This window comes from Crinia signifera, chromosome 3 (genome assembly GCF_055691185.1).
Source record: "Crinia signifera chromosome 3, ASM5569118v1, whole genome shotgun sequence".
Lineage (NCBI taxonomy): Eukaryota > Metazoa > Chordata > Amphibia > Anura > Myobatrachidae > Crinia > Crinia signifera.
In genome coordinates, this window is record NC_139219.1 from 339,807,163 (window position 1) to 339,834,062 (window position 26,900).

A 26,900-nucleotide genomic window follows, 5' to 3' on the forward strand; every position below is an offset into this window, starting at 1 on the left:
GCCCTGATGGAGCAGTTTACCAAATCCTCTGAGGATATTGTGCTGAGACAGCCTATTTCTACGCCGCCTCTGTTGAATGTGGATTCTGATGATGACGGTGTATGTGAGGAGGATTTGGGTTGGGACCGGGATGAATCTGAAGCTTCGATTCCTGGTAGGTAAAGCCCCTGCGCACTGTGTATTCAAGAGTAGCAGGGACCCTGTTGGTTTTCCTTCTGATGAAGGGATGGTTTCTTTGCTGGGTGAAGCAGGAAAAACACCTGACAAGAGGCTATTAATGTCTAAGAAGTATGCTAATATGTACCCCATGCCGGAGGAACATATAAAGTTATGGGAAAAGGTTCCATTGGTAGATGCATCTGTGGCCAGATTATCTAAGTCCACAGCATTGCCAGTGCAAGGGGGTTCAGCCTTTAGTGGACAAAAAGGTAGAAGGTTGTCCTAAGGCTGTGTTTGACGGCGTGGGTTTCACACTACGTCCCATTATTGCTTCTGCTTGGGTGGCTAAAGCAATGAGCAAGTGGGCGGAGGCTCTGAGCGGTCAGCTCCACCATGACTCAGAAGCTTTTATACTGGCTGACAAGTTGAGATGTGCTGCAGATTATGTGTGAGGCCGGTGAGGAAGGCGCTAAGATGGCGTCTAGGGTTTCCGCTACCTCCAGTTACAGCTAGAAGAGCACTTTGGCTAAAGGCATGGGAGGCTGATAGCGAATCAAAGAGGGCCCTTAAAACTTTGCTGTTAAGGGCAGGTTACTATTTGGGACAGAACTGGAAGCCGTTATAAAACAGGCTACGGGTGGGAAGAGAACATTTCTCCCAACTGCAGCTAAATCTACTGGATCTAATTTTGGAGTTTTTCAGCCGTTCTTCCGCTCGTCCTTCCGCTCGTCCTTCCGCTCGTCCTTTCGCTCGTCCTTTCGCTCGTTCTTTCGCTCGTCCTTTCGCTCGTCCTTTCGCTCGTCCTTTCACTCGTCCTTCCGCTCGTCCTTTCGCTCATCCTTTCGCTCGTCCTTTCGCTCGTCCTTCCGTGGCGGAGCGTCTAACAGAGGACAGGCGGGGCGTTGTAGATTCCAGGCCAGTAGAGGAAAGATCCCCAAATCACGGTTTGGGGCTTTTACAAAGAAACATACAGCAAAAGGTGAGGATATGTCCTCTGCATGACGCGGTGGAGGCTCCCTGTTCTGGGCTCAGAGTGGGGGGGGGGGGTCCTTGGGTTTATTCCATTGATTCCGAAGGTTACCGGATAAATCTCAGGGGTGTCCCTCCAAGGAGATTTCTGCCTACTCCTTTACCACGGACCGCATCTCAGAGGTCCGCCCTTCTGGGAGCAGCCTTGTCACTCAAAGAGAAAGGAGTAGTGGTCCCGGTGCCTCAGGAGGAAAGGAAGTATGTAGTATCTGGGCGTCCGATTTTGTGATTGTATGCCTTACCTTAAGGCATACAATCAGATGCGATGCGATTCGATGCGATTTTGCATAGGATTCAATGTTAAGAAGGTCCTGTTCATTTCCCCACTATCCAAGTGGGCATAGAGATGATTTTATATAGTGTGGCGAGCGCAGCGAGCCACCGAGCCCGAAGCGTGGCTAGGGGACGCATATTTCTTAAAAAGTATTCTGTGTCCCCTCGCGGGGCACGCTATGCTCGCCACGCTTCGGGCTCGCCACAGGTTTATATCCAACTCCATGCCCACTTGGATAGTGGGGAAAGGAAAAGGACCCCTTTTTCCCATTGAATTCTATGTTAAAATGGACTCAGACCATTTTAACATTGAATCCTATGGAAAAAATCTTGACCATCGCATCGCATACGATTTGGTCGCCTGCGATGCGATCCGATTTCTAAATCGGACGCCCAGATACTACATAAGTACCCCGATTTGCAATAGGAGAGAACCATTGGCAGTTCCAAGCTCTGCTGTTTGGTCGGGTAACTGCTCCGAGGGTATTCACAAAAGTGATGGCGGTCATGGCTGCAGCCCTCAGACTGAAAGGAATAGTAATTATTCCTTATCTGGACGACCTTTTATTCAAGGTGGAGTCAGCAGAGAAGCTTCAGGAACATCTGAGCATAGCGACACAATTCTTACGAGATCAGGGCTGGGTGCTAAATCTCCCCAAGTCTTATTTGACACCCACGCAGAGTCTGCAATTTCTTGGGATGATTTTGGTCAAACACCTTCACAGGGTGTTTCTACCTCAACCCAAGGTCGTCCTTCAACGATCAATATTCTGGAACTTCGGGCAGTCTGGAATGCCTTGTGTCAAGCAGAAGAATTTCTGAAAGGATCACCGCTACGAGTACAGTCCTACAATGCCACAACAGTGGCTTACCTGAATCACCAGGGTGGAACTCACAGCGAGGTGGCAATGAAGGAAACATTGCGAATTTTCACCTGGGCGGAAATCAATATTCCTGTATTGTCAGCTGTGTTAATTCCGGGGATCCGGAATGTGGAAGCGGATTTCCAGCAGGGAGGATCTGCTGGAGGGAGAATGGGCACTTCATCAGGAAGTCTTCCAGGAGATTGTGGACCGCTGGGGTCTTCCAGAGATTGACATGATGGCCTCAAGGAACAACTGTCAGGTACCAAGGTTTTGCTCCCGGTCAAGGGACCCGTCAGCTTGGGCAGTGGATGCCATGACGATTCCTTGGTGTTTCAACCTGATTTACATATTCCCCCCGTTTCCAATGATCCCGAGGGTACTGAAGGGCCAGGGGGTGCAAGCTATACTGATTGCACCAGATTGGCCCGGGAGGTCGTGGTACAGACACTTGGCGTCTGCCTCTTCGACCGGATTTGCTAAAACAAGGACTGTTTCTACACCTGGACTTAGCTCGTCTCAATTTGACGGCGTGGCTTATGAAACCTCCTTATTAAAAAAGAAGGGGTTTTCAGATGCGGTCATACAGACCATGCTCAGGGCTCATAAGCCTGTGTCAGCAGCCAATTACCATTGGGTCTGGAAGATCTACATCAGGTGTTGTGAACGTCAGAGAGTGCACACGTCTCGGTTCAAGGTTTCGAGACTTTTGGAATTCTTGCAGGATGGTTTTTCCGCCGGACTTAGTCTACAGTCTTTAAAGGTGCAGTTATCTGCATTGTCAATTTTATTTCAGAAAAGGTCTGAGGTTCAGACCTTCTTACAGGGTGTAACCAGACTTAAACCTCCTTCCAGACAGCCTGTAGCACCTTGGGATTTGTCTCTAGTTCTATCTGTATTGCAAAATCCTCCTTTTGAACCATTAAGATCAGCTGATCTCAAATATGTTTCTTGGAAACGAACTTTTTTTTGTTGGCAATTGCCTCGGCTAGGCGTGTGTCAGAGTTGGGAGCCTTGTCCTGCAAGTCACCATTTTTGATTTTTCATGATGATAGGGCTGTGCTTCGAACAGTACCTACTGTAAGTATCGAACCGTTCTTAGATTCTTGAGTTATATAGTTTGGATCTTATCTTATTATGTGTGTTCTTATTGTTATGCTATTACTCTTATCTGTACTTGAACCGTGCTGTAACGATTGATATTTCTCCATTGTGAGATGAATAAAGGAATTCTATCTTCTACCTAAGGTAGTGTCTTATTATTATTATTATTAATAATTTATTTATAAGGCGCCACTTTTTTCACAGCACCATACAAAGGAACAATACAGGGAGACAAAACTTGGCATAACATTGAATAAATAACAAAAATAGAGTACAAATAAAGAGCGCCACAGTTCAATACATGGTATTCATTTCATTTAAACCAGGACATAGTTCTTCCGGTGTTTTCCCCCCTGATGGGGTAAGAAATAGTGACAAATTAAAGAAATTGGACATGGTTCGCGCCTTGTGAATTTACGTGGATAGGGTAAAGGACATTTGCAAATCTGATTTGATTTTGGTGTGGAACGATGTACATAAGATTGGGTGGCCGGCTTCAAAGCAGACCATCGCTCGTTGGTTGAGGCCAACTATTGCCTTTGCCTACTGTAAAGCGGGTAGGCCTGTTCCGTCATGGATAAATGCCCATACCACCGGGTTAGTAGCTTCCTCATGGGGCTACAGCGGGGCTGCCACCTGGTTCTCTGTTCACACCTTTACCAAATTCTACAGGTTTCATGAGTTCACGTCGGAGGACGCTTCATTTGGACGGGCAGTGATGAGAACTGGCAGTCTGAGCGTACCCTCCCAAAGGACCGGCTCGTGAACGTCCCATCGTAAGCTGTGTCACCGGACTGGACGAAAGAGAAAAGGGGATTTTTGTAAGAACTTACCGTTCGAACCCCTTTCTCTGAGTCCATCCTGGTGACAGCGATCCCTCCCCTACGCTCAGTAAGTCGTGCCGTGCATGTGTGTCATGTTATGGTTCTATGACATGGGTCTTCAAACTGTGGCCCTCCAGATGTTGTGAAACTACAAATCCCAGCATGCCTTGCCACAGTTTTAACACTCCCTTATAGCAAGAGTGTGGCAAGGCATGCTGGGATTTGTAGTTTCACAACATCTGGAGGGCCGCAGTTTGAAGACCCATGTTCTATGAGTTTGCATATAAGATGTTCAGGCATTGTACTGAGTTATGTATCCTAGTGTGCTGTTGAAGTTGAACTGATGCATTGTGGGATGCAGAAGGGAGGAGCCTGCTCCCAAAGAATTGAAGCATAGGTGCCTGGCTCCTGCGGACCCTTCTACATCCCATCGTGGAGCTGTGTCACCGGACTGGACTCAGAGAAAGGGGTTTGATCGATAAGTTCTTACAAAAATCCTCTTTTCCTGAAAATGTTACTAAAACAATCAGTGTGGTTTACGCTTTATTGTTAAAAAGTTTAGAATAAATATTTGTTGTAGTTTCAGAGACTTCAGACGTATTTTATTTCAGAAATTGTAATGTCATATCCTGGTTACATCCGTTACATTTAAACAATGAATTGATTTATAGCAGACAACAATGGTGAGGCTTGTTCACACTCATATTTTTATTCACCAGTGGTAGATACAATTGTGGTAACATTTGCTTCTTTATGTGCATTTTAAATTTGTAGCAATCCAGATGTTTACCACAAACATTGCACCTGAGAGGTACATCCGTTACTTTGGCATTGCCCATATACTGATTATAGCTGTGTCGCACTATTTTGTACTGATGGACTGATGCTGGCTGCGGAGCCTCTATGTTGTAGCGCTATGTACTGATCTGCTCTATACGTCTCCCCAGGTCCTCAGTAAGGAGCAGCAGGAGTTGGCGGCCAGGAACGAGTACAACTTTGATCACCCCGATGCGTTTGATTTTGATCTGCTGGTCACTGTGTTGCGCAAACTGAAGAAGGGGAAAAGTGTCAAAGTGCCAGTGTATGACTTTACCACACACAGCCGAAGGAAGGAATGGGTGAGTGCCAGGGTAAAGAGTAATAGTCTTGTGAGGATACCGGGTGACCTGGGTATGCTGGGGTTCAGGGATCACACTGCAGAGCGGCTTACAATGAGGACAGGCCGAGACCAAGTGGTTCTGTTTCATATAGTCCTGAGCAGTGACAATGCCCTTGTCACTGCCTGTATTCTCCCCACTGATAGCACCACAATGCCCGGTCACTGGCCACACCCCAAAAGCCCGGCTACCTCTGCAGATATCCCTGTGCCCTGGTCTGGGATACCAGCTCACACAGCGCCCTGCACATGTATTCTCCCCATTGACAGCACCACAATGCCTGGTCACTGGCCACACCCCAGAAGCCCAGCTACTGTACCTCTGCTGCTTGGTGCCAGCCTGGTTGTGTAGGTTACACTCTATGATGTGTTGTATGACGTCTGCTGTCTCCTCGCAGAAAACTGTATATGGTGCCAATGTGGTGATATTCGAAGGGATTCTATCATTCGCCAACAAAGAGCTTCTTAAGGTACCTGATCACCCACCTACCCCTTACCTCCCCACACCTACCTCTTACCGCTCCCTGTCCCCTCCCTGCACCTACCTCTCACCGCTCCCTGCCCCCTCCCCGCGCCTTCCTCTTACCCCTCCCTGTCCCCTCCCCGCTCCTGCCTCTTACCGCTTCCTGTCCCCTCCCCGCGTCTTCCTCTTACCGCTTCCTGTCCCCTCCCTGTGCCTTCCTCTTACCGCTCCCTGTCCCCTCCCCGCGCCTACCTCTTACCCCTCCCTGTCCCCTCCCTGTGCCTTCCTCTTACCCCTCCCTGTCCCCACCCCGCTCCTGCCTCTTACTGCTTCCTGTCCCCTCCCGGCGCCTTCCTTTTACCGCTCCCTGTACCCTCCACGCGCCTTCCTCTTACCGCTCCCTGTCCCCTCCCGGCGCCTTCCTCTTACCTCTCCCAGGGCCTACCTCTTACCTCTCCCTGTCCCCTGCCTGCACCTACCTCTTACCACTCCCTGTCCCCTCCCCGCTCCTTCCTCTTACCGCTCCCTGTCCCCTCCCCTTCCTCTTACCTCTCCCTGGGCCTACCTCTTACCTCTCCCTGTCCCCTCCCCGCACCTACCTCTTACCACTCCCTGTCCCCTCCCCGCTCCTTCCTCTTACCGCTCTCTGTCCCCTCCCCGCTCCTTCCTCCTACCGCTCCCTGTCCCCTCCCCTTCCTCTTACCTCTCCCTGGGCCTAGCTCTTACCTCTCCCTGTCCCCTCCCCGCACCTACCTCTTACCGCTCCCTGTCCCCTCCCCGCTCCTTCCTCTTACCTCTCCCCGGGCCTACCTCTTACCGCTCCCTGTCCCCTCCCCGCACCTACCTCTTACCGCTCCCTGTCCCCTCCCCTCATCTACCTCTTACCGCTCCCTGTCCCCTCCCTGAACCTACCTCTTACCGCTCCCTGTCCCCTCCCCTTCCTCTTACCTCTCCCTGGGCCTACCTCTTACCTCTCCCTGTCCCCTCCCCGCACCTACCTCTTACCGCTCCCTGTCCCCTCCCCGCTCCTTCCTCTTACCTCTCCCCGGGCCTACCTCTTACCGCTCCCTGTCCCCTCCCCGCACCTACCTCTTACCGCTCCCTGTCCCCTCCCCTCATCTACCTCTTACCGCTCCCTGTCCCCTCCCTGAACCTACCTCTTACCGCTCCCTGTCCCCTCCCCGCGCCTTCCTCTTACCGCTCCCTGTCCCCTCCCCGCTCCTTCCTCTTACCTCTCCCCGGGCCTACCTCTTACCGCTCCCTGTCCCCTCCCCGCACCTACCTCTTACCGCTCCCTGTCCCCTCCCCTCATCTACCTCTTACCGCTCCCTGTCCCCTCCCTGAACCTACCTCTTACCGCTCCCTGTCCCCTCCCCGCGCCTTCCTCTTACCGCTCCCTGTCCCCTCCCCGCGCCTTCCTCTTACCGCTCCCTGTCCCCTCCCCGCTCCTTCCTCTTACCGCTCCCTGTCCCATCCCCGCGCCTTCCTCTTACCGCTCCCGGTCCCCTCCCCGCGCCTTCCTCTTACCGCTCCCTGTCCCCTCCCCGCGCCTTCCTCTTACCGCTCCCTGTCCCCTCCCCGCGCCTTCCTCTTACCGCTCCCTGTCCCCTCCCCGCGCCTTCCTCTTACCGCTCCCTGTCCCCTCCCCGCGCCTTCCTCTTACCGCTCCCTGTCCCCTCCCCGCGCCTTCCTCTTACCGCTTCCTGTCCCCTCCCCGCGCCTACCTCTTACCGCTCCCTGTCCCCTCCCCACGCCTACCTCTTACGGCTCCCTGTCTCCTTCAACAGCTACTGGACATGAAGGTGTTTGTGGACACCGACTCTGACATTCGTCTGGTGCGCAGACTGAAGCGAGACATCACTGAGCGAGGCCGGGATATTGTCGGGGTGATAAAGCAGTACAATAAGTTTGTGAAGCCGTCGTTTGAGCAGTACATAGAGCCCACGGTGCAGCTGGCGGACATTGTGGTGCCCAGAGGTAAGTTCACAGCGCTGTGACCATGCGGTGCCTTCCTCTGGCAGCAGGGGCTTATTATTTACCTCTTCTGTGTGTTCTCTATAGGAGGGGAGAACTTTGTGGCCCTGGACCTGATAGTGCAGCATGTGCACAGCCAGTTGGAGAAGGTAAGGGGACCAATGTGCTGTGGTAGTAATATAGCCAGTCCCCAGGCCGATGTTATAGACCACAGTGACCCCTACAGGTATCCTTCAGCAATAACACTCATGCCTTCTTCATGCTACCTGTATGAGGATTAAGATGATTTCTGCTTCGGGTTTCATGGCCACCAATCAGCAAAGCTTTCAAGATTTCCCATGAGGCACTGCCTCTCTCCCCTAGAACCCCGCCTCCATGCTCGGATGCTGGTGCACCATTTTTGCCTCAGGCAATTCCACAAGCTTTTTTATCTTTTTTTTTTCACTGAAACTTTATTTTTCACTAGCGACTACAGCGCAGCAGCACCATGACCCTTCCTGGCACCAAAACCCCCCACGACCTGGGTCAAAAGGGGTACTTGCGGGAGAGGTGGCGCCCGTTGTCTAGCACCTGGCACTTTAGTAGATCTCCTCCAGCTTCCTATGTGGTTATGCCGCCCATTGTGTAGCCCCTCCGCCATGGGTGGATACCTTAACTATGATGGTACAAACCTTGGCGCAGACTATGGTAGCAATGCAAAATTACTGCCGGCTGCTAGTCACGTTACTAAACACCAGCTCCCCATATCCTCCTCCCCATCGGTTCCAGGGTTGGAGGACGATGATACTACCGAGGATGAGGACGACGATGATGATGTTACCAGTCTACCAGGGCAGGGGCACCTGAGGTACATACTATGGCAGTAACAGATGTAGCCCTAATTGACGGTGTTGGGAGGCGGTGGGGACTCAGGGGGGGGGAGCTCATGTTGAAGGGGATGCACGTGCATCTGGTGCGTACGCATCCCCTTCCGGCGGGGACTTGTCTCTGGCGAATCTACCGCCAGCCCCTGAAGAATGACAGGCGCTACATCTGTATATTATGGAAGCTCTGTCCGACGCTGGTGTATTGGCCACAAAGGCCTTGTAGCTTCTCTGGCAGCTGCCAAGACCGCGTGTCTCCCATTAGCTCTCCTGCATCCACCTAGGGTTGCTCCTTTTTGGTCCTATCGTCCCCAAGCCAAGACCAGAGGCCGAAGCTTAAAGCTTCCCTTGCACCTCCAGTGCATCTAAGCTGGCCAAGTCTAAGCCCAAACAGGCCTGGGCATTACGGGGCAGGTCTCCCTCAGGGGGACCTCAAAGTGGGAGGCTGACTTCTGCACTTCACACAGCGGACGCTTGGATGAGAGAAGTCGTGTCTCGGGGATACTCGGTATCATTCAAAAAGCATCCATCCAACCCGCAAAAAAGTGTAAATGCTAAGTGAAATACTACTGCCCTTTTACAGTGATTGTATCGGTTCCACAACATCAAAGAGGGATCGGATTTTATTCAACCCTGTTTCTAGTTCCGAAACCACCTGGACTTACAGGCCCATTCTGAACCTAAAGGCACTCAACAAGTTTGTCAAAGTGCCGAAATTCCACATGGAAACCTCGTGGACAATAGTGTTGGCAATGGAGCCGTGGGACTATATGGTGTCTGTAGATATACAGGACGCTTATGTGCATATCCCAATTCTACCTTCACACCAGCAGTTCCTCAGCCTCGCCATCCTATCCCATCACTTTAAATTCCAGGCACTCCCATTTGGCCTGGCGATGGCGCTCAGGATTTTTACAAAAATCACGGCGGTCATGGCAGCCTGTCTACGACAACAGGGCATCAGAGTATTTCCCCCTCCTAGTGGCCAAATCACCAGAGGTCCTGTCCCCACACCCGCAGACAACAGGGCATCAGAGTATTTCCCCCTCCTAGTGGCCAAATCCCCAGAGGTCCTGTCCCCACACCCGCAGACAACAGGGCATCAGAGTATTTCCCCCTCCTAGTGGCCAAATCACCAGAGGTCCTGTCCCCACACCCGCAGACAACAGGGCATCAGAGTATTCCTTTACTCTGATATGACCTCGTCCGAGTGGCCAAATCACTGGCGGTTCTGTCCCTACACCTGCAGACAACAATAGCTGCATGGGTGGCTTCTCAATTGGGAGAAAACCTCTCTATCACCGTCACAATGGATGCTGCACCAGGGGGCACAGCGGGACTCCCATGTACAGAGACTATTTCTAACGTCAGACTCTGCAATAGAGAATACACCAATTCCTTTAATCAGATCCTGGGCCTTATGGTATCATTCAACATGGTCAAATGGGCGCAGTTTCACTCACGCCCTCTACAGCATCACATCCTCCTAAAATGGGATGGACGAATCATCGGATCAGAACCACATTCATGACTCTGACTCCAGAGGTTTGACTGTCCCTCCAGGGGTGGCTCCAACTAATATGAACCAGGGGCGTCAATTTTGGTTCACCAATTGGATTCTCTTAATCACCGATGCCAGCCTACGAGGCTGGGGAGTCCTAGTAGAATCCCGATCCTTGCAGGGCGTGTGGTCCTGCTCAGAAGCGTGTCTGTCACAGCTTGGAGCTACGGGCAGTATACAACGCTCTCATCTGCTCCCAGGATCTTCTTCAGAACAGACCGGTACAGGTTCGGTCAGACAATGCCACAACAGTGTCTTACATAAACCGCCAAGGGGGCGCTCGCAGTGCAGCAGCCATGCAAGTAGTGTCCAGAATTCTGACTTGGGCAGAAGACCGTCTCCTGGCATTGTCGGCTGTGTTCATCCCCGGAATACTGAATTGGCAAGACGGAGAGGTGGGGGACGGCGTTGGGAGGTGGCGGGTACTCAGTGGTCACCTTTTCTTTTCTGGTAAAATGCGTGGGTTCCTCCAGGCGTGGATCTCATGGCATTCGTTCACAAATACAACATTTCAGTGTACGGGTTGCAATGCAGGGATCCTCAAGCCAGCTTCACGCTCTGTCAGTTCCATGGAAGTATTGTCTTCCGTACGCCTTTCCTCCGGTGACCCAGGGTTCTGAGGAAATTCAAACCGTAAGACGGGGATCTCATACGGATAGCCCCGGCCTGGCCTCGACGTCACTGGCTTGTAGACCTGCAACCTCTGTCAGTACAGCAACCGTTTTGTTTGCCTCTCCGATCGGACTTACTCAGTCAGGGGCCCTACTTACACCCAGATCATCAGGACCTGTCTGTGACGGCATGGCACTTGGGTCTGATATTCTGAAAAAGCCTAACCCTAAAAGAGAGGAGTCTCCAAAAAAGTAATCCGGACAGCGCTCCGAGCTCGTAAACGCTTCTGCCAGAATATACTATGGAGTATGGCATACGTATTTCTCCCGGTGTGCGGCTCGGGGCTATGACAAGACTACCTGTACTTGCTTTTCTACAGAGCGGCTTAGACCTGGGTCTGCGACTAGCTTCATTGACCGTGCATATCTCAGCCCTTGCCATCTGGTTCCAACGGAACATTGCATTTATCCCAGGCATACGTACTTTCCTCCAAGCAGTGATACGTATCCAGCCTCCATATGTGCCGCCAACACCGTGGGATCTGTCCTTAGTTTTGCAGGCTTTAGGAAAACCTCCTTTGGAACCACTGCGCACACAGTGGACTTCAAGTGGCTCACAGCTCAGACGGTTTTCCTGTTGGTGATTGCATCTGCTAGACGTGTATCGGATTTCTCCGCCCTCTCATGTCACCCCCCTTTCTTATCTGTCACTCGGACAGGGCGGTTCCGAGAACCAGATCTACACACCTCCCTAAAATGGTGTCCAGGTTTCATATCTACCAGGAAATTGTTGTCCCTGCCTTCAACCCAGAGGATCTGTCTGTCCGGCTGAGCGTCCTTTGGACGGCTCTATCTACCTACATTGACCGTACTGCTTCTATTCAGAAGTCAGAGGCATTATTTGTGCTCTACGGTTTTCACAAAAGGGGCTGGCGGGATAGGATTGGTCAATCAGCAGTTCTACCAGCAAAAATATATAATATAATCAGGCGCAAATGGTTAATTGGATGATTTATACAAAAACAAAGTATTAAAAGGCAGCTCCCAGTGGATTCCCACAGGGGGACCCAATAAATCGAAATATGGGGGATATAATTACTCAGATCAAATAATTGTAGAGAGCGCACTGAATTAAGCACAAATATTTATTTAAAAATCGATTGATGGAAAGAGCTTATATCGCAATCACAATTATTTAATATAACAATAAAATCAATACAAAAGAATATATAACATAAATGACACCACTTGGGCAGTCACTGACACCTCACACAATGCTGTTATTGTGAATAAATGTCGGGTGCTCTTACCCACTAAAGCAGGATGTAATGTCCAGTAGCGGGGAACTTGTATATCAGATTATAATTGTATCTTCGTGAGAGAAAAGTCCATCCAGTAAGTTTATTGGCAATGGTGATATGAGTTGATGAGGGGGGAATTGGGGAATCTGTGTAAAGATGAATAGTGACTCGCAAGACAAACTCACTTGTGGGAGTAGATGACCCTGTGCTACGACCGGCAGATGATGGTATTGAGCCGGGAGCACCCTACGATAGACAGCGGCGCGGCTAGGTGCTGTGATGGATTGCCGTCTCATCTATCGCAGTGACGCTCTGGGAGAGAGCCAACGGCGGGAGTGACAAGTACCTGCCTCACTCTGTGTTGAAGTCTGGAGTGGGAAAAAGATGAAAGGCTGATGGTTTGAGGCAAAGTGTTGGGTATAAGTGGGTGCCGGGTGGTTCATGCCAAGCATTTCATCTTTTTCCCTCGGGGCTGTCACCTGTGAGCGGAAGGGTGACCTGCGGCGAACCCAGACCAAACCATACCATCAACAGGACCCCCGAGAGGTGTGACTCGCTCCAGACCCCAACACAGAGTGCGGCAGGTACTTCGTCACTCCTGCGGTTGGCTCTCTCCCAGAGCGTCACGGCGGTAGATGAGACGGCAATCCATCACAGCACCTAGCCACACCGCTGTCTATCGTAGGGTGCTCCCTGCTCACTACCATCATCTGCCGGTTGTAGCACAGGGTCATCTACTCCCACAAGTGAGTTTGTCTTGCGAGTCACCATTCATCTTACACCGATTCCCCAATTCCCCCCGTATTCATCTATCACCATTGCCAATAAACTTACTGGATGGACTTTTCTCTCACGGAGATACAATTATAATCTGATATACAAGTTCCCCGCTACTGGACATTACATCCTGCTTTAGTGGGTAAGAGCACCCGACATTTATTCACAATAACAGCATAGTGTGAGGTGTCAGTGACTGCCCAAGTGGTTTCATTTTTCTCTTTCAATGGTCCTGGTGACACAGCTCAACACTGGGATGTAGGAGGGTCCGAAGGAGCCAGGCACCTATCCTAAAGTTTTAGAGGGTAGGCTCCTCCCCTACTGCATCCCTGGACTCTTCAGTTCGTGTTAGGTGCCCACTGGAGTGGGTGCTATTCTAAAGGGCTGCAGGAGCAGCCGAAGAATTAGAGTAGTTAGGGGATTTTTATTATTTTATTAACTTTTACCCTAGCTAGGTAGGCACAGTGTGAGGATTCTCATAGTGAATCCTCACACTGCTTGCGCAGCAGGAGCTGACAGAAGCGCGTCCTGTCAGCTCACTGTGCACAGGGGAGACACTGTCTGGTCCCCCTGTGCAGCGCTTATGGCCTTTTCTAAAAGGCTGCCTGGGCTCCGGAGTACCCTGAAACCGGCTCCACGCTTAGGTGGGGATCATGGGGGACAGGCGCTCCGTGATGGCGGCGGCCATTTTATGCGGAGCTTACACGCTGAGCTCCTAGATGAGAGGACAGCAGCGTTGTGACAGGCATGTTCCAAGTGATCCCCATTTGAGGGGGAGACACTGGAACTAGGAAATCCTACCTAAGGAGCGGCTTGCTGGGGGTGGTTGGCGCCAAAAGGTCACGGACCCCGCAGCAGCAGGGACCTGTGGTCTCTTCCTTCACTCTGACTTTGGCGCCTTTCAGAACGCTTGCAGCGGAGCTGAGCTGGCTTACTGATCCTGGCAGAGTGACTTGGATTTCCTGGGCATCGCTTCCCCGCAGTTGAAACCAACAGACAGATAAGTGATTGGGTGCATTGCCTCTGTATAAACGCTTGTACATTGTTTGCACTGTGTATACTGATAGATATACATTTATCACTTGCATCATGTCTGAGCATCAGGCTGTGGTTTTGGGGGAGGGAGCCCTTAATGCACTGAGCGCGTGCAATGTTTGCACACAAAAGTTTGTCCCTGAGCAGATGGCCAAGGGGGGCTTATGTATTACTTGCGCTGATGTGAGACCCATGGGCAGTGATCCCCATAGGGCAGAGCATATGGAACCTGCGTGGGCCAGGGCCCTAGGCAGGTCAGTAAACGCTTTGGTGCAGCTTTTGGACAGGCAGAGTGATGGGCTGGTAGAATCACAGAGACCTATGCCATCATCTCAGCAGTCGTCTGGCTCCTTGCCTCTTACCCAGGCAGATCCTGCACTTATCCAGGTGATGCAGGATACTGCAAAAGGGATTAACAGGTTCAGTGAAATGCTGGACAAAATGGATGATGTGGCAGGGACCCCTAGAAGGTCTTATGCTTTAACTACTGTGGTAGATGAAGAGGAAGGAGAGTATACTGACATCCCCTGGGATCAGGGTGATGATTTGGAAGAGAACTCTGCTGCTGGTATAGAGGATCTCATTGTAGCTGTGAAGCAGGCTTTAAAGCTGACTGTGGAGGATAAGACTCCTGTTAAAGGTGTTTTTAAGCGACAGCGGAAGGAGGCTGTTACTTTTCCTTCAGATGAGGGGTTACAGGAATTGTTAGAAGGGGCTTGGAAAACTCCTGATAAGAGGCTTCAGATGCCTAAGCGATTCCTTAGTCTGTACCCCATGCCAGAGTCTCATGCGGAGCTCTGGGAAAAGGTCCCAGTTGTGGACGCTTCAGTGGCACGTTTGTCCAAGGCTACTGTATTACCAGTACAGGGCGGTGCAGCTTTTAAAGATTCTGTGGATAAAAAGCTGGAGGGAAACCTCAAGGCTATCTTTGAAGGGGTGGGGTTTACCTTACGACCCCTTATTGCTTCAGCCTGGGTTTCTAAGGCCATGATAGAGTGGGCTGGTGAATTATGCACCATGCTGCAGGCTGACCCGGGTGCATTACTGCTTGCAGAAAAGATTAAGGCAGCAGCAGAATATGCAGTTGAAGCAGAGGAGGAAGCTATTAAAATGGCAACCAGAGTGTCCACAGTCTCCATTAATGCCAGGAGAGTGCTTTGGCTAAAAGCCTGGGAAGCAGACAATGAGTCCAAGAAGGCTCTGGAAACATTAGCCTTCAAAGGAAAGGTACTCTTTGGTACCGAATTAGAGGAGATTATAAAACAGGCCACAGGCGGCAAAAGTACATTCCTGCCGGCCTCCTCAGCAAAGCAGACGTCCAGATTTTCTGCTTTTAAGCCGTCCTTTCGGCCCTCCCCTAGAGGTGGTGCGTCCTTTCGAGGACAGTCTTTCAGGGGAAGGTTTCAGCCCTCTAGAGGCAAGACACAAAAGTCAAAATTTGGCTCTTTCCACAAGAAGCCTGCCAATAAAGGAGAGGATAAACCCTCTGCATGACTGTCAGGGGCTTTGCCCGACAGTGACAAAAGTGGGCGGGCGTCTCACGCTCTTCAGGGACGCTTGGGCTTCTCTAGACCAGGATGCCTGGGTGCTAGACATCATAACACAGGGTTACAAAATCCCTTTCAGAGGGCCACCTCCGAAGAGGTTCATTCCCACAGCCTTACCAAAGGAGGCACGGCTGCGTACAGCTCTTGTGAGAGCAGCGCACTCCCTTTTGGAAAAAGGGGTGGTGACACTAGTCCCCAAGACAGAGTGGAAGAAAGGCTTTTACTCCACGCTGTTCCTGGTGCCCAAACCAGACGGGTCTTTCAGACCAATACTAAATTTGAAGTCTCTAAATGTTCATTTATGGGTAGACCATTTCAAAATGGAGTCTCTACGGTCAGTACTCCTGAGTCTGGACCAGGGAGAATTTTTGGCGTCCATGGATGTCCAGGACGCATATTTGCACGTTCCTATACACCCGGAGCATCAGACCTTGTTGAGGTTTGCCATAGGAGACCTGCATTTACAATTCCGGGCGTTACCCTTTGGGCTAGCAACCGCGCCAAGGGTATTCACAAAGATAATGTCAGTAATGGCGGCGGTGCTGAGGCTCAGGGGAATCACAGTAATACCCTATTTGGACGATCTCCTGTTCAAAGCAGAGTCAGCAGCCATGCTGCAGAGTCACTTGGCAGAGGCCATCAGTTTTTTGCAGACTCACGGCTGGATTTTAAATTTGCAAAAATCTCAGTTGGTACCGTCACAAAGGCTCCAATTCTTGGGAGTCATACTGGACACCCATCTTCATCGGGTATTCCTCCCGGAGGTAAAGGCCAGGGATCTGGTCACCCTAGTCCAGGAGATTCTCAGGGCTCAGAGCATTTCAGTATGGAGGTGCCTCAAGCTCCTGGGGAAGATGGTGGCGTCATTCGAGACGCTTCAATTTGCCAGGTTCCACTCTCGGAGGTTCCAATGGAACATTTTGTCAGCTTGGTCAGGAAACACTTTGACCATGAAATCCGAGATGATAGTGCTGTCTTCGGACACCCGAGAATCCTTGAAATGGTGGACAGAAGTAGATTCCCTTCAGTGGGGTCGGTCATTACAGACCTGGGACTGGTTGATAGTAACTACCGACGCCAGTCTCAGGGGCTGGGGGGCAATAGTCCTGGATCTCAGGCTTCAGGGCCTGTGGACGGCAGAGGAATCAGCGTTACCAATCAACATCTTGGAGCTGAGAGCTGTCTGGAAAGTCATTTCCTTGGCGGGAGACAGGTTACAGAACCTCCCTTTGAGGATTCAGACCGACAATGCCACAGCTGTGGCGTATCTGAATCACCAGGGAGGTACACGCAGCAGATTGGCCATGTGGGAGGTGTCCAGAATCTTCCTATGGGCGGAACAGAATGTTCCAGCTGTATCGGCTATATTCATCCCAGGAATAGAGAATATAGAAGCCGACTTCCTGAGCAGGGAGGAGCTCAAGGAAGGGGAATGGAGCTTACACCCTCAGGTGTTTCACCAAATCACTTCGATGTGGGGAACTCCGGATGTGGACCTGATGGCATCCAGGATCAACCGTCAAGTGCCCAGGTTCTATGCCAGAACAAGGGATCCACTAGCGGAGGCAGTGGATGCCATGACTATTCACTGGCAGGGAGATCTCCTTTATGCATTCCCACCAGTACCAATGTTACCGAGACTTCTGAAGAAAATACAGGGGCAGAAGGTTCCAGTGATCTTAGTGGCCCCAGATTGGCCAAGGAGATCCTGGTACTCGAGGCTTCAGAGGTTGTCTGTGGACTCATGGCGTCTACCTCTGAGACCAGACCTTCTAAGACAAGGCCCTTTCAATCACCTGGATTCAGATCGATTGATTTTGACGGCCTGGCTATTGAAACCACCATTTTGAAAAGAAAAGGGTTTTCTGAGGCAGTAGTACAGACTATGATAAAAGCCAGAAAAGCTGTATCTTCGGCAAAGTATTATAGAGTCTGGAAGACTTACATTCGATGGTGTGAGAGAAGAAAGGCTCATACATCTCATTTTAAGCTATCAAGAATGATGGAATTCTTACAAGATGGTTTTTCATCGGGCCTAAGCCTTCAGTCACTGAAGGTGCAGATTTCGGCCTTGTCCATCTATTTTCAGAAAAAGATAGCCATTTTGCCGGAAATTCAAACCTTTTTACAAGGAGTATCCAGGTTGAAACCTCCATACAAGCAACCAGTAGCACCTTGGGATCTATCACTGGTTTTGGAATGCCTTCAAAAGGCACCTTTTGAACCTTTAAGGTCGGCTGACTTTAAGTTTCTTACGTGGAAGCTAGTGTTTTTGTTAGCAGTAGCATCTGCTAAAAGAGTTTCAGAATTGGGAGCTTTATCATGTAAATCTCCCTTCTTAATTTTTCATGATGACAGGGCTGTTTTAAGAACAGTGCCTCAGTTTTTACCGAAGGTGGTATCTACCTTCCATTTAAATCAGGAGATAGTTCTACCTGTGTTTCAACCCCCAGAGGGTTCTAAGAAAAGGGACAAGTTGAGAACTTTGGATGTTGTGCGTGCCTTACGCATATATGTGGACAGAGTGAAGAGTGTCAGGACGACTGACACATTGTTGGTATTGTATGACGTACACAAGATTGGTTGGCCTGCATCTAAGCAGACTATTGCTAGGTGGTTGCGGTCTGTGATAGCCTTTGCATACACCAAAGTGGGTAGACCAGTACCGGCCAAAATAAATGCGCATACCACCAGGTCAGTTGCCACCTCTTGGGCGGTTCGACATGGGGCCACAGCTGAGCAGGTTTGCAGAGCTGCCACTTGGTCATCTGTTCACACGTTTGCCAAATTCTTTAGATTCCATGAGTTCGCGTCGGAGGACGCATCATTCGGGCGAGCAGTGCTGAGAGCTGCAGACCTGAGCGTACCCTCCCAAAGGACCGGCTCTGGAACGTCCCAGTGTTGAGCTGTGTCACCAGGACCATTGAAAGAGAAAAAGGGATTTTTGTAAGAACTTACCGTTCGAATCCCTTTCTCTGATATGGTCCTGGTGACACAGCGATCCCTCCCTTACGCTCAGTAAGTATGCCAGAAGTTTCATGATGTTCATGTTAAAATGGTTAAAAGTTAACAGTTTTCTGTTATAAAATGTGCATATAATATGTGCAGGCGTTTGTACTGAGTTAATGTATTCCAGTGGCTTTGAAAGATGAACTGAAGAGTCCAGGGATGCAGTAGGGGAGGAGCCTACCCTCTAAAACTTTAGGATAGGTGCCTGGCTCCTTCGGACCCTCCTACATCCCAGTGTTGAGCTGTGTCACCAGGACCATATCAGAGAAAGGGATTCGAACGGTAAGTTCTTACAAAAATCCCTTTATTTTATATATTCTTTTGTATTGATTTTTTTATTATGTTAAATAATTGTGATTGCGATATAAGCTCTTTCTATCAATTGATTTTTAAATAAATATTTGTGCTTAATTCAGTGCGCTCTCTACAATTATTTGATCTGAATAATTATATCCCCCATAGTTCTACCAGCAAGCTGATCTCCCATTACCACCGTCTATTCATTCACATTCCACCAGATCGGTAGGTCCCTCATGGGAGGCACGCCAAGGGGCATCCGCTGAGCGACTGTGCAAGGCTGCAACGTGCTCATCTGTTCATACATTCACATTCCACCAGATCGGTAGGTCCCTCATGGGCCGCACGCCGAGGGGCATCCGCTGAGCGACTGTGCAAGGCTGCAACGTGCTCATCTGTTCACATACATTCACATTCCACCAGATCGGTAGGTCCCTCATGGGAGGCACGCCAAGGGGCATCCGCTGAGCGACTGTGCAAGGCTGCAACGTGCTCATCTGTTCATACATTCACATTCCACCAGATCGGTAGGTCCCTCATGGGAGGCACGCCGAGGGGCGTCCGCTGAGCGACTGTGCAAGGCTGCAACGTGCTCATCTGTTCACATACATTCACATTCCACCAGATCGGTAGGTCCCTCATGGGCGGCACGCCAAGGGGCATCCGCTGAGCGACTGTGCAAGGCTGCAACGTGCTCATCTGTTCATACATTCACTAGATTCTATGCATTTGATGCGTTCGCTTCCCAGGATACTTCCTTTGGTCATCAAGTTCTTCTGACACCTTAGGCTGGTACCCTCTCTTGACTACTACTATTGGGCATCCCCGATGTCACCCTGTGGGGACCATGAAACCAGAAGAAGAAAACGAGAGTTATGGTAGACCTACCTTTAGATAACTCTTTCTTCGAGGTTCATGGGACCCACAGGGCACCCACCCTTATAGGCCTGAGGTATTCCTTGTGATATACCCTGGTCACTACTTTCCTCACTCTGTCTATATGTATGAGTGCGCTGCGATATTCTTACCTGTCTTCTTCCTTCTCCGACTCCTGCTATTTGCTAGTTAACAAAACGGAGGCGGGGTTATAGGGGAGAGGAGTCCTACATCCTGGGATGTCTCAAAGCTTTGCTGATTGGTGCTACGGTCCTCTGGATCCGCCGACAACCCAATGTCACCCTGTGGGTCACATGAACCCTGAAGAAAGAGTTAACCGTAGGTAAGTCTACCATAACTCTCGTTTTTCTCTTTGCATGGCATAAGGGCAAGGGATGCGTGTGACATAAGCATGGCGTATACCTTGTGGTGTGATCAGTAAAGCATGCTGGGGAAGTTGCTAAGAGACAGGTTTTGCTTAGCAGGTCGGCAAAGAGGCTGCTGCTTATCGGGCTGGGGAAGAAGCCGAGAGCCTGGTACTGCTGTCTAGCGGACTGGGTATGGAAGGGGCAGAGAGGAGGGTACTGCTTAGCGAGCTGGGGAAAGGGTGGAGACGCGGGTGCTGCTTAACGGGCTGGGGAAAGGGCCAAGAGGCGGGTACCGCTTATTGGGCTGGGGATGGGTCCGAGAGGCCGGTGCCGCTTAGCGCACTAGGGATGGGGCGGAGAAAGGGAGAGCTGCTTAGTGGACTGGGGATGGGGCGGAGAGACGAGTGCCACTTAGCGGGCTGGGGATGGGGCAGAGAGACGAGTGCCACTTAGCGGGCTGGGGATGGGGCAGAGAGACGAGTGCCACTTAGCGGGCTGGGGATGGGGCAGAGAGACTAGTGCCACTTAGCGGGCTGGGGATGGGGCAGAGAGACGAGTGCCACTTAGCGGGCTGGGGAAGGAGCGGAGAGGTGGGTGCCGCTAAGCGGGCTGGGGAAGTGGTGGAGAGGTGGGTGCCGCTTAGCCGGCTGGGGAAAGGGTGGAGAGGTGGGTGCCGCTTAGCGGGCTGGGGAAGTGGTGGAGAGGTGGGTACCGCTTAGCGGGCTGGGGAAAGGGCGGAGAGGTGGGTGCCGCTTAGCGGGCTGGGGAAAGGGCGGAGAGGTGGGTTCCGCTTAGCGGGCTGGGGAAAGGGCGGAGAGGTGGGTGCCGCTTAGCGGGCTGGGGAAAGGGCAGAGAGGTGGGTGCCGCTTAGCGGGCTGGGGAAAGGGCAGAGAGGTGGGTGCCGCTTAGCGGGCTGGGGAAAGGGCGGAGAGGTGGGTGCCGCTTAGCGGGCTGGGGAAAGGGCGGAGAGGTGGGTTCCGCTTAGCGGGCTGGGGAAAGGGCAGAGAGGTGGGTGCCGCTTAGCGGGCTGGGGAAAGGGCAGAGAGGTGGGTGCCGCTTAGCGGGCTGGGGAAAGGGCAGAGAGGTGGGTGCCGCTTAGCGGGCTGGGGAAAGGGCAGAGAGGTGGGTGCCGCTTAGTGGGCTGGGGAAAGGGCAGAGAGGTGGGTGCCGCTAAGAGGGCTGGGGAAAGGGCGGAGAGTCGGGTGCTGTTTAGCGGGCCCGGTGCCATATATGTCAGTGCCCAGCAATGAGTCCGGCATGTCCTGATGATCTGGACAGTTAAAGAGCCAGGCACATTCCTATAAGGACTAATGATATATTGCATGGTTCTGTCACCTCCGCATGTTCTCCTATGTCCAACTTCTGTCTCCTGTAATCTATGCTATATAGCTACATCTATATATTATAGCTCTGTTTTATCCAGCTCCCATCTCTACGCCTCTTCCACTGGTGCGCTTCCTCCCTGCGTCCCCCTCTTCCACTGGCGCTCTGCGTCCCCCTCTTCCACTGGCGCTCTGCCTCCCTGCGTCCCCCTCTTCCACTGGCTCTCTGCCTCCCTGCGTCCCCCTCTTCCTCTGGTGCGCAGCCTTCCTCTGGTGCTCTCCCTCCCTGTGCCCCCTTCCCCCTCTGGCGGTGTCATGGTATGGCCCCTCCTCCTCTTTCGATCTCACGGTATGGCCCCTCCCCCTCTGGCGGTTTCAGGGTACGGCCCCTCCCCCTCTGGCGGTCTCATGGTATGGCCCCTCCCCTTACTGTCCCTGTCATCTTATGCTCTCTGTTCCGTTCTATGATTGCCTAGCCATATAACCCCATCACCCCAGCATGTACCCCTCTATCTGATCACGTTTCATGTTGTTTTCCTTCTCTCTTGTAACCATACACGTGTGATCCTGCGTGCTGTGACGTTAACCTCTGGTTGGCCTGTTTTGCTGTGTCAGCGGGAGATCACAGTGAGGTAGGAGTGTGGGGGGATATAATAATGGGAGGGTGGGCGTGTCTTTATTTTGTAGTATGTTGTGTACAATGTCATGAATAAACATTTACATGGCTACAGTCAGTCTTTACCTACATAAATATACACTGTATATGTCCATCCTCTAAATATGAACTAATGGTATATATCCATCCTCTGCCCTGGTTCCTCTTTCCCCCGCTTGTTCTGGCTCCTCCTCCCATTTCCCCCACTTGTGCTGGCTCCTCCTCCTCCTCCTCCCCTTTCCCCCGCTTGTGCTGGCTCCTCCTCCCCTTTCCCCTGCTTGTGCTGGCTCCTCCTCCCCTTTCCCCTGCTTGCGCTCGCTCCTCCTCCCCTTTCCCCTACTCGCGCTGGCTCCTCTTTCCCCTGCTTGCGCTCGCTCCTCTTCCCTCCGCTTGCGCTGGCTCCTCTTCCTCTTTCCTCCGCTCGCTCTGGCTCCTCTTCCTCTTTCCTCCGCTCGCTCTGGCTCCTCTTCCTCTTTCCCCCGCTCGTGCTGGCTCCTCTTCCTCTTTCCCCCGCTCACGCTGGCTCCCCTTTCTCCTGCTTGCGCTCGCTCCTCCTCCCCTTTCTCCTGCTTGTGCTCGCTCCTCCTCCCCTTTCTCCTGCTTGCACTGGCTCCTCATCGTCTTTTCTCTGATTGCGCTGGCTCCTCTACCTCTTTCCCCTGCTTGCGCTGGCTCCTCTACCTCTTTCGCCTGCTTGCGCTGGCTCCTCTACCTCTTTCCCCTGCTCGCGCTGGCTCCTCTACCTCTTTCCCCTGCTCGTGCTGGCTCCTCTACCTCTTTCCCCTGCTCGCACTGGCTCCTACTCCTCTTTCCCCTGCTCGCGCTGGCTTCTCTTCCCTCCGCTCGCGCTGGCTTCTCTTCCCTCCGCTCACTCTGGCTCCTCTTCCTCTTTCCTCCGCTCGTGCTGGCTCCTCTTCCTCTTTCCCCCGCTCACACTGGGTCCTCTACCTCTTTCCCCCGCTCACACTGGCTCCTCTTCCTCTTTCCCCCGCTCGCGCTGGCTCCTCTTCCTCTTTCTCCTTCGGGAGACATCAGGGGCCACAGCTTTACTTTGGGTAATAGGAGTGGGAGTGAGCTCCAGCACCCTAGAGGATAACTTTAACTGCCTCCCAGGCAGTCAGGCTCCTCCCCTCCTATACCCCGCCTCCAGGCCACGGACCTCAGTTTTTCTAGGGTGCTGGCAGGAGCCAGATGCACCCAAAAGAGGGGCTGCTATTTAGCAGCCATAACTTTAATTTTTTTTTTTTTTTTTTTTACACTGTAAGTGTCAGAGCAGCAGCGCTGGGGGTCTGAATAGACCCCTGCACTGCTGGCTCCAACACCCGGGTCCGGCGCTGCATCGCCACCCGCGGGTGGGGACCTGCAGCGGCCCCCGGGCACTGGGGAGCCTACAGCCACAGCCGGACGCCGGGGACCACAGGCGCCCGCTTCAGAGAACCGGGACGGCACTGTGAGTACTACACGCTCCCCGCCGGGAGCGTGTGCGATAGCGCAGCGAGGCGCATAGAGGTGGCTGCTACAGCCGGCGAGGGGTGACCGCCGGCTGTGCTAGCAAGCGGTCGGCCGGCTCGCCGCCCGTCCCGCTGGACCACCAGGGAAACTAGTTTGTGGGCAGCAGCGCTGGTATGCGGGGCCGCCCGGCGCGCGCCGGATCCCCGCCATTTTACCAGCGCTGCATGTGGACACCTTCCCTGGGGCCATTTGTTAGCAGGGGGAGGAGGCTCCCCCCACATCAGCCCCTCCCCCGGGGACAGTAGGCAGGGAACTGTGCTTGGCGCACAGAGAGTTCCCGCCACTGACATCCCTTCCTGTCTGCCTGGCTGCACGTGAGAGGGACACGGAGAAGCTCCAGTGCCACCCGGGGTTCCACTCTTTCACTGCCAGGAGGCTTGGGCAAGTCCCCCCTGTACCTCTCCTGCGGGACACAGGTCACAGTTATTTAGTGCTCCAGTCAGCCATAGCTGCTGCAAGAGCCTAGTGCCATTGACTTTCTATTTGCATTGTATGCCTCTGTATGCTTGCTGTATATGTGTGCTTATTAACCCAATAGCTGCTGCAGTAGTGTATTTGGTGTCTTTCTGTACCCAGCCCTCCTGTACTTACAGTAGTTATGCCAAAGAGCAAGTCCAAAAAGGGGGACGCCCCAGCATTGCTGTCATGCACAGCCTGTAATGCGGGCCTATCTCCCCTGGACTATGTACAGGACGGCGTATGCGCAGGCTGCTACAATGCGCAGGCGCTGCCCACGCCTACGGCCCCCTCTCAGGAGCCTGCTTGGGCCTCATCCCTTGTGCAGATGATGGCGCAGCTAGTTGATAAAGTCTCGGCTGCGCTGCCCCAGCGGTCCATGCCGTCCTCATCGGCAGCGAGTGCAGGCCCCCCAGCATTGGATGCCCAGGGGGAGGGTCCACTGCCCGCAGATACACGCAGGCTTTTAGTTAGAAGACCGTCGCCACTCCGCCCCCTCCTCGGGCAGGATACTGACGATGAGGAGGAGGAGGAGGAGCAAGACGATGTCGATGATGATGATGACTATGTGGAGGAGGCAGTCGATGACGCCATTGACGTCGCCGCTGACATAGGGGATGCCTGTGTTGGAGAGGACCCCCCGTCTCGCCTTGATGTACCAGGCCTGATTACAGCGGTTAAGAAGGTCCTGCTAGTAGACGACCAGGCTGACCCGCCTGCGGAGTCGGGCCCTATCTTTAAGCGCCCTAAACGCTCCTTCAGTCGCTTTCCCAAGTCCGATAACCTGGACTCGGTCATTAAGGAAGCTTGGGAGGTCCCTAATAGGAAGTTTATCATTCACAAACGTTTCTCCTTCCTCTATCCTCTCCCCCAGGAGGACAGGATCCCCTGGGAAACAGCCCCCAGGGTAGACGCTCATGTGGCAAAACTGGTTAAAGCCTCCTTGTTGCCCATACCTACAGCGTCTCTTAAGGATACGGCGGATAGGAAGTTGGAAAACTTCCTGAAACTGATATACACCACGGCAGGGGCAGCGGGCAGGCCGGCCCTGGCGTCAGCCTGGGTGGCTATGGCTCTAACTAAATGGACCGCTGCCCTCAAAACAGGGGTGTCTGAGGGGGCCCCAGCAGATACCCTTCTGCCGACTATAGAATTGATACATCAGGCTGCCCTCTACTTAGGCGAAGCGGCGCTTGATTCCGCTACTCTCTCCTCCAGGGTGTCAGCTTCAGCAGTGGCTGCTCGCAGATCACTTTGGTTGCGCTCCTGGAAGGCGGACACGGATTCAAAGAGGGCCTTGGAAGCCCTTCCATTCGATGGCTCCCTTTTGTTTGGTCCTGAACTGGACAGGATGGTGGCTACGGTGGCAGCATCAAAGACTGCCTTCCTACCATCCACCCCGACTACACGGCCCCGGCCGGCCTTTCAGTCCTTTCGGTTTCAGGGCCGTGGTAGAGGACAGTCCTTCTCCTCCAGATCTTCCCAGGGAGGCAGATCCTCCCGTGCTAGGGGCAGACGTCCCTGGGCCACAAGACGCCCTGACCCTAAGCCGGCGGACAAGCCCGCTGCATGACGGGGGGGGCCCCCACCGGGAGGACCCCAGGGTGGGCGGTCGCCTGGCGGAGTTTTCCCCCATCTGGTTGGAATCCACCACAGACGCGTGGGTTCAGGAGGTGGTCTCTCGGGGCTACTCCTTAACTTTTTGGCATCGCCCACCAACATCGTTCTTTTCCACGAGTCTTCCATCAGACCCGGAAAAGCGCAAAGCGCTAGAACTGGCAGTCCAACGTTTGCTTCAAACAGGGGTCATCATACCCGTCCCCTTGTCCCAAAGGGGTTCGGGGTTTTACGCCAGCCTCTTCTTGGTCAGGAAACCAAACGGTTCCTACAGGCCCATTCTCAACCTGAAGAAGTTAAACAAGTTTGTACGGGTCCCAAAATTCAGGATGGAGACTCTGCGCTCCATTGTCCTGGCCCTTCAGCCAGGAGACTTCATGGCATCCCTGGACATTCAGGATGCGTACTTACACATCCCCATTCGCCCAGAACACCAGCGGTTCCTGCGCTTTGCCATCCTGGACCAACATTTCCAGTTCCGAGCCCTACCATTCGGTCTATCCACTGCTCCCCGGGTGTTCACAAAGGTGATGGCAGTAATGGGCAGCAGTCTGCGCAACCAGGGGATCCGGATACTCCCATATCTGGACGACCTGTTGATTCTTGCTCCGTCTGCAGAACTCCTCCAGGACCACCTGAGGGTGGTAATACAGCTTCTGGAGCGACACGGCTGGATCATCAATTGGGTCAAGTCCTCACTGATTCCGGCACAGTCGATGGTTCACCTAGGGGCCAGGTTGGACACCATCCATCAAAGGATCTACCTGCCGGAGGACCGTCGTCTGATTCTACAGTCCAGAGTCCGTCGGCTCCTCCATCCTCGACGGGTGTCCATACATGCCTGCATGAAGGTACTGGGTTCCATGGTGTCGACTTTCGACATGGCAGAATATGCCCAGTTCCATTCCCGCCCCCTTCAGAAGGAGATCCTCTCCAAGTGGTCGGGATCCTACCTCTCCCTCCGATCTCAGGTGATAACCTTATCACCGACAACCCGTCTCTCTCTTTCGTGGTGGCTCCTACACCAGAACCTCACGTTGGGACGCCCATTCTGGATCCATCAGTGGACCCTTCTCACTACGGACGCCAGTCTCCGCGGGTGGGGAGCGGTCACTTGCCAGAGGTCTTTCCAGGGCCTTTGGTCCACATCGGAGGCCAAGCTCCAAATCAATGTCCTCGAACTGAGGGCGGTCTTCCGAGCCCTTTGCCTGGCAGAACCCTGGCTGAGGGGTCGTCCGGTGCAGGTCC

General features: G+C 52.7%; 1 protein-coding gene across 3 annotated transcripts in view; it reads left to right on the top strand.

The window, feature by feature from the left end:
* LOC146064933 (uridine-cytidine kinase-like 1) overlaps positions 1 to 26,900 on the top strand; it is a 69,980-nt gene that overhangs the window by 12,451 nt on the left and 30,629 nt on the right. For all 3 annotated transcript variants that reach the window (XM_083178972.1, XM_083178974.1, XM_083178973.1), the window contains 5 exons: positions 5,200 to 5,370; positions 5,807 to 5,878; positions 7,659 to 7,848; positions 7,933 to 7,994; positions 22,028 to 22,044. In XM_083178972.1, the coding sequence (XP_083035098.1) occupies positions 5,200 to 5,370; positions 5,807 to 5,878; positions 7,659 to 7,848; positions 7,933 to 7,994; positions 22,028 to 22,044 (512 nt within the window). The remainder of the gene's footprint in view (positions 1 to 5,199; positions 5,371 to 5,806; positions 5,879 to 7,658; positions 7,849 to 7,932; positions 7,995 to 22,027; positions 22,045 to 26,900) is intronic.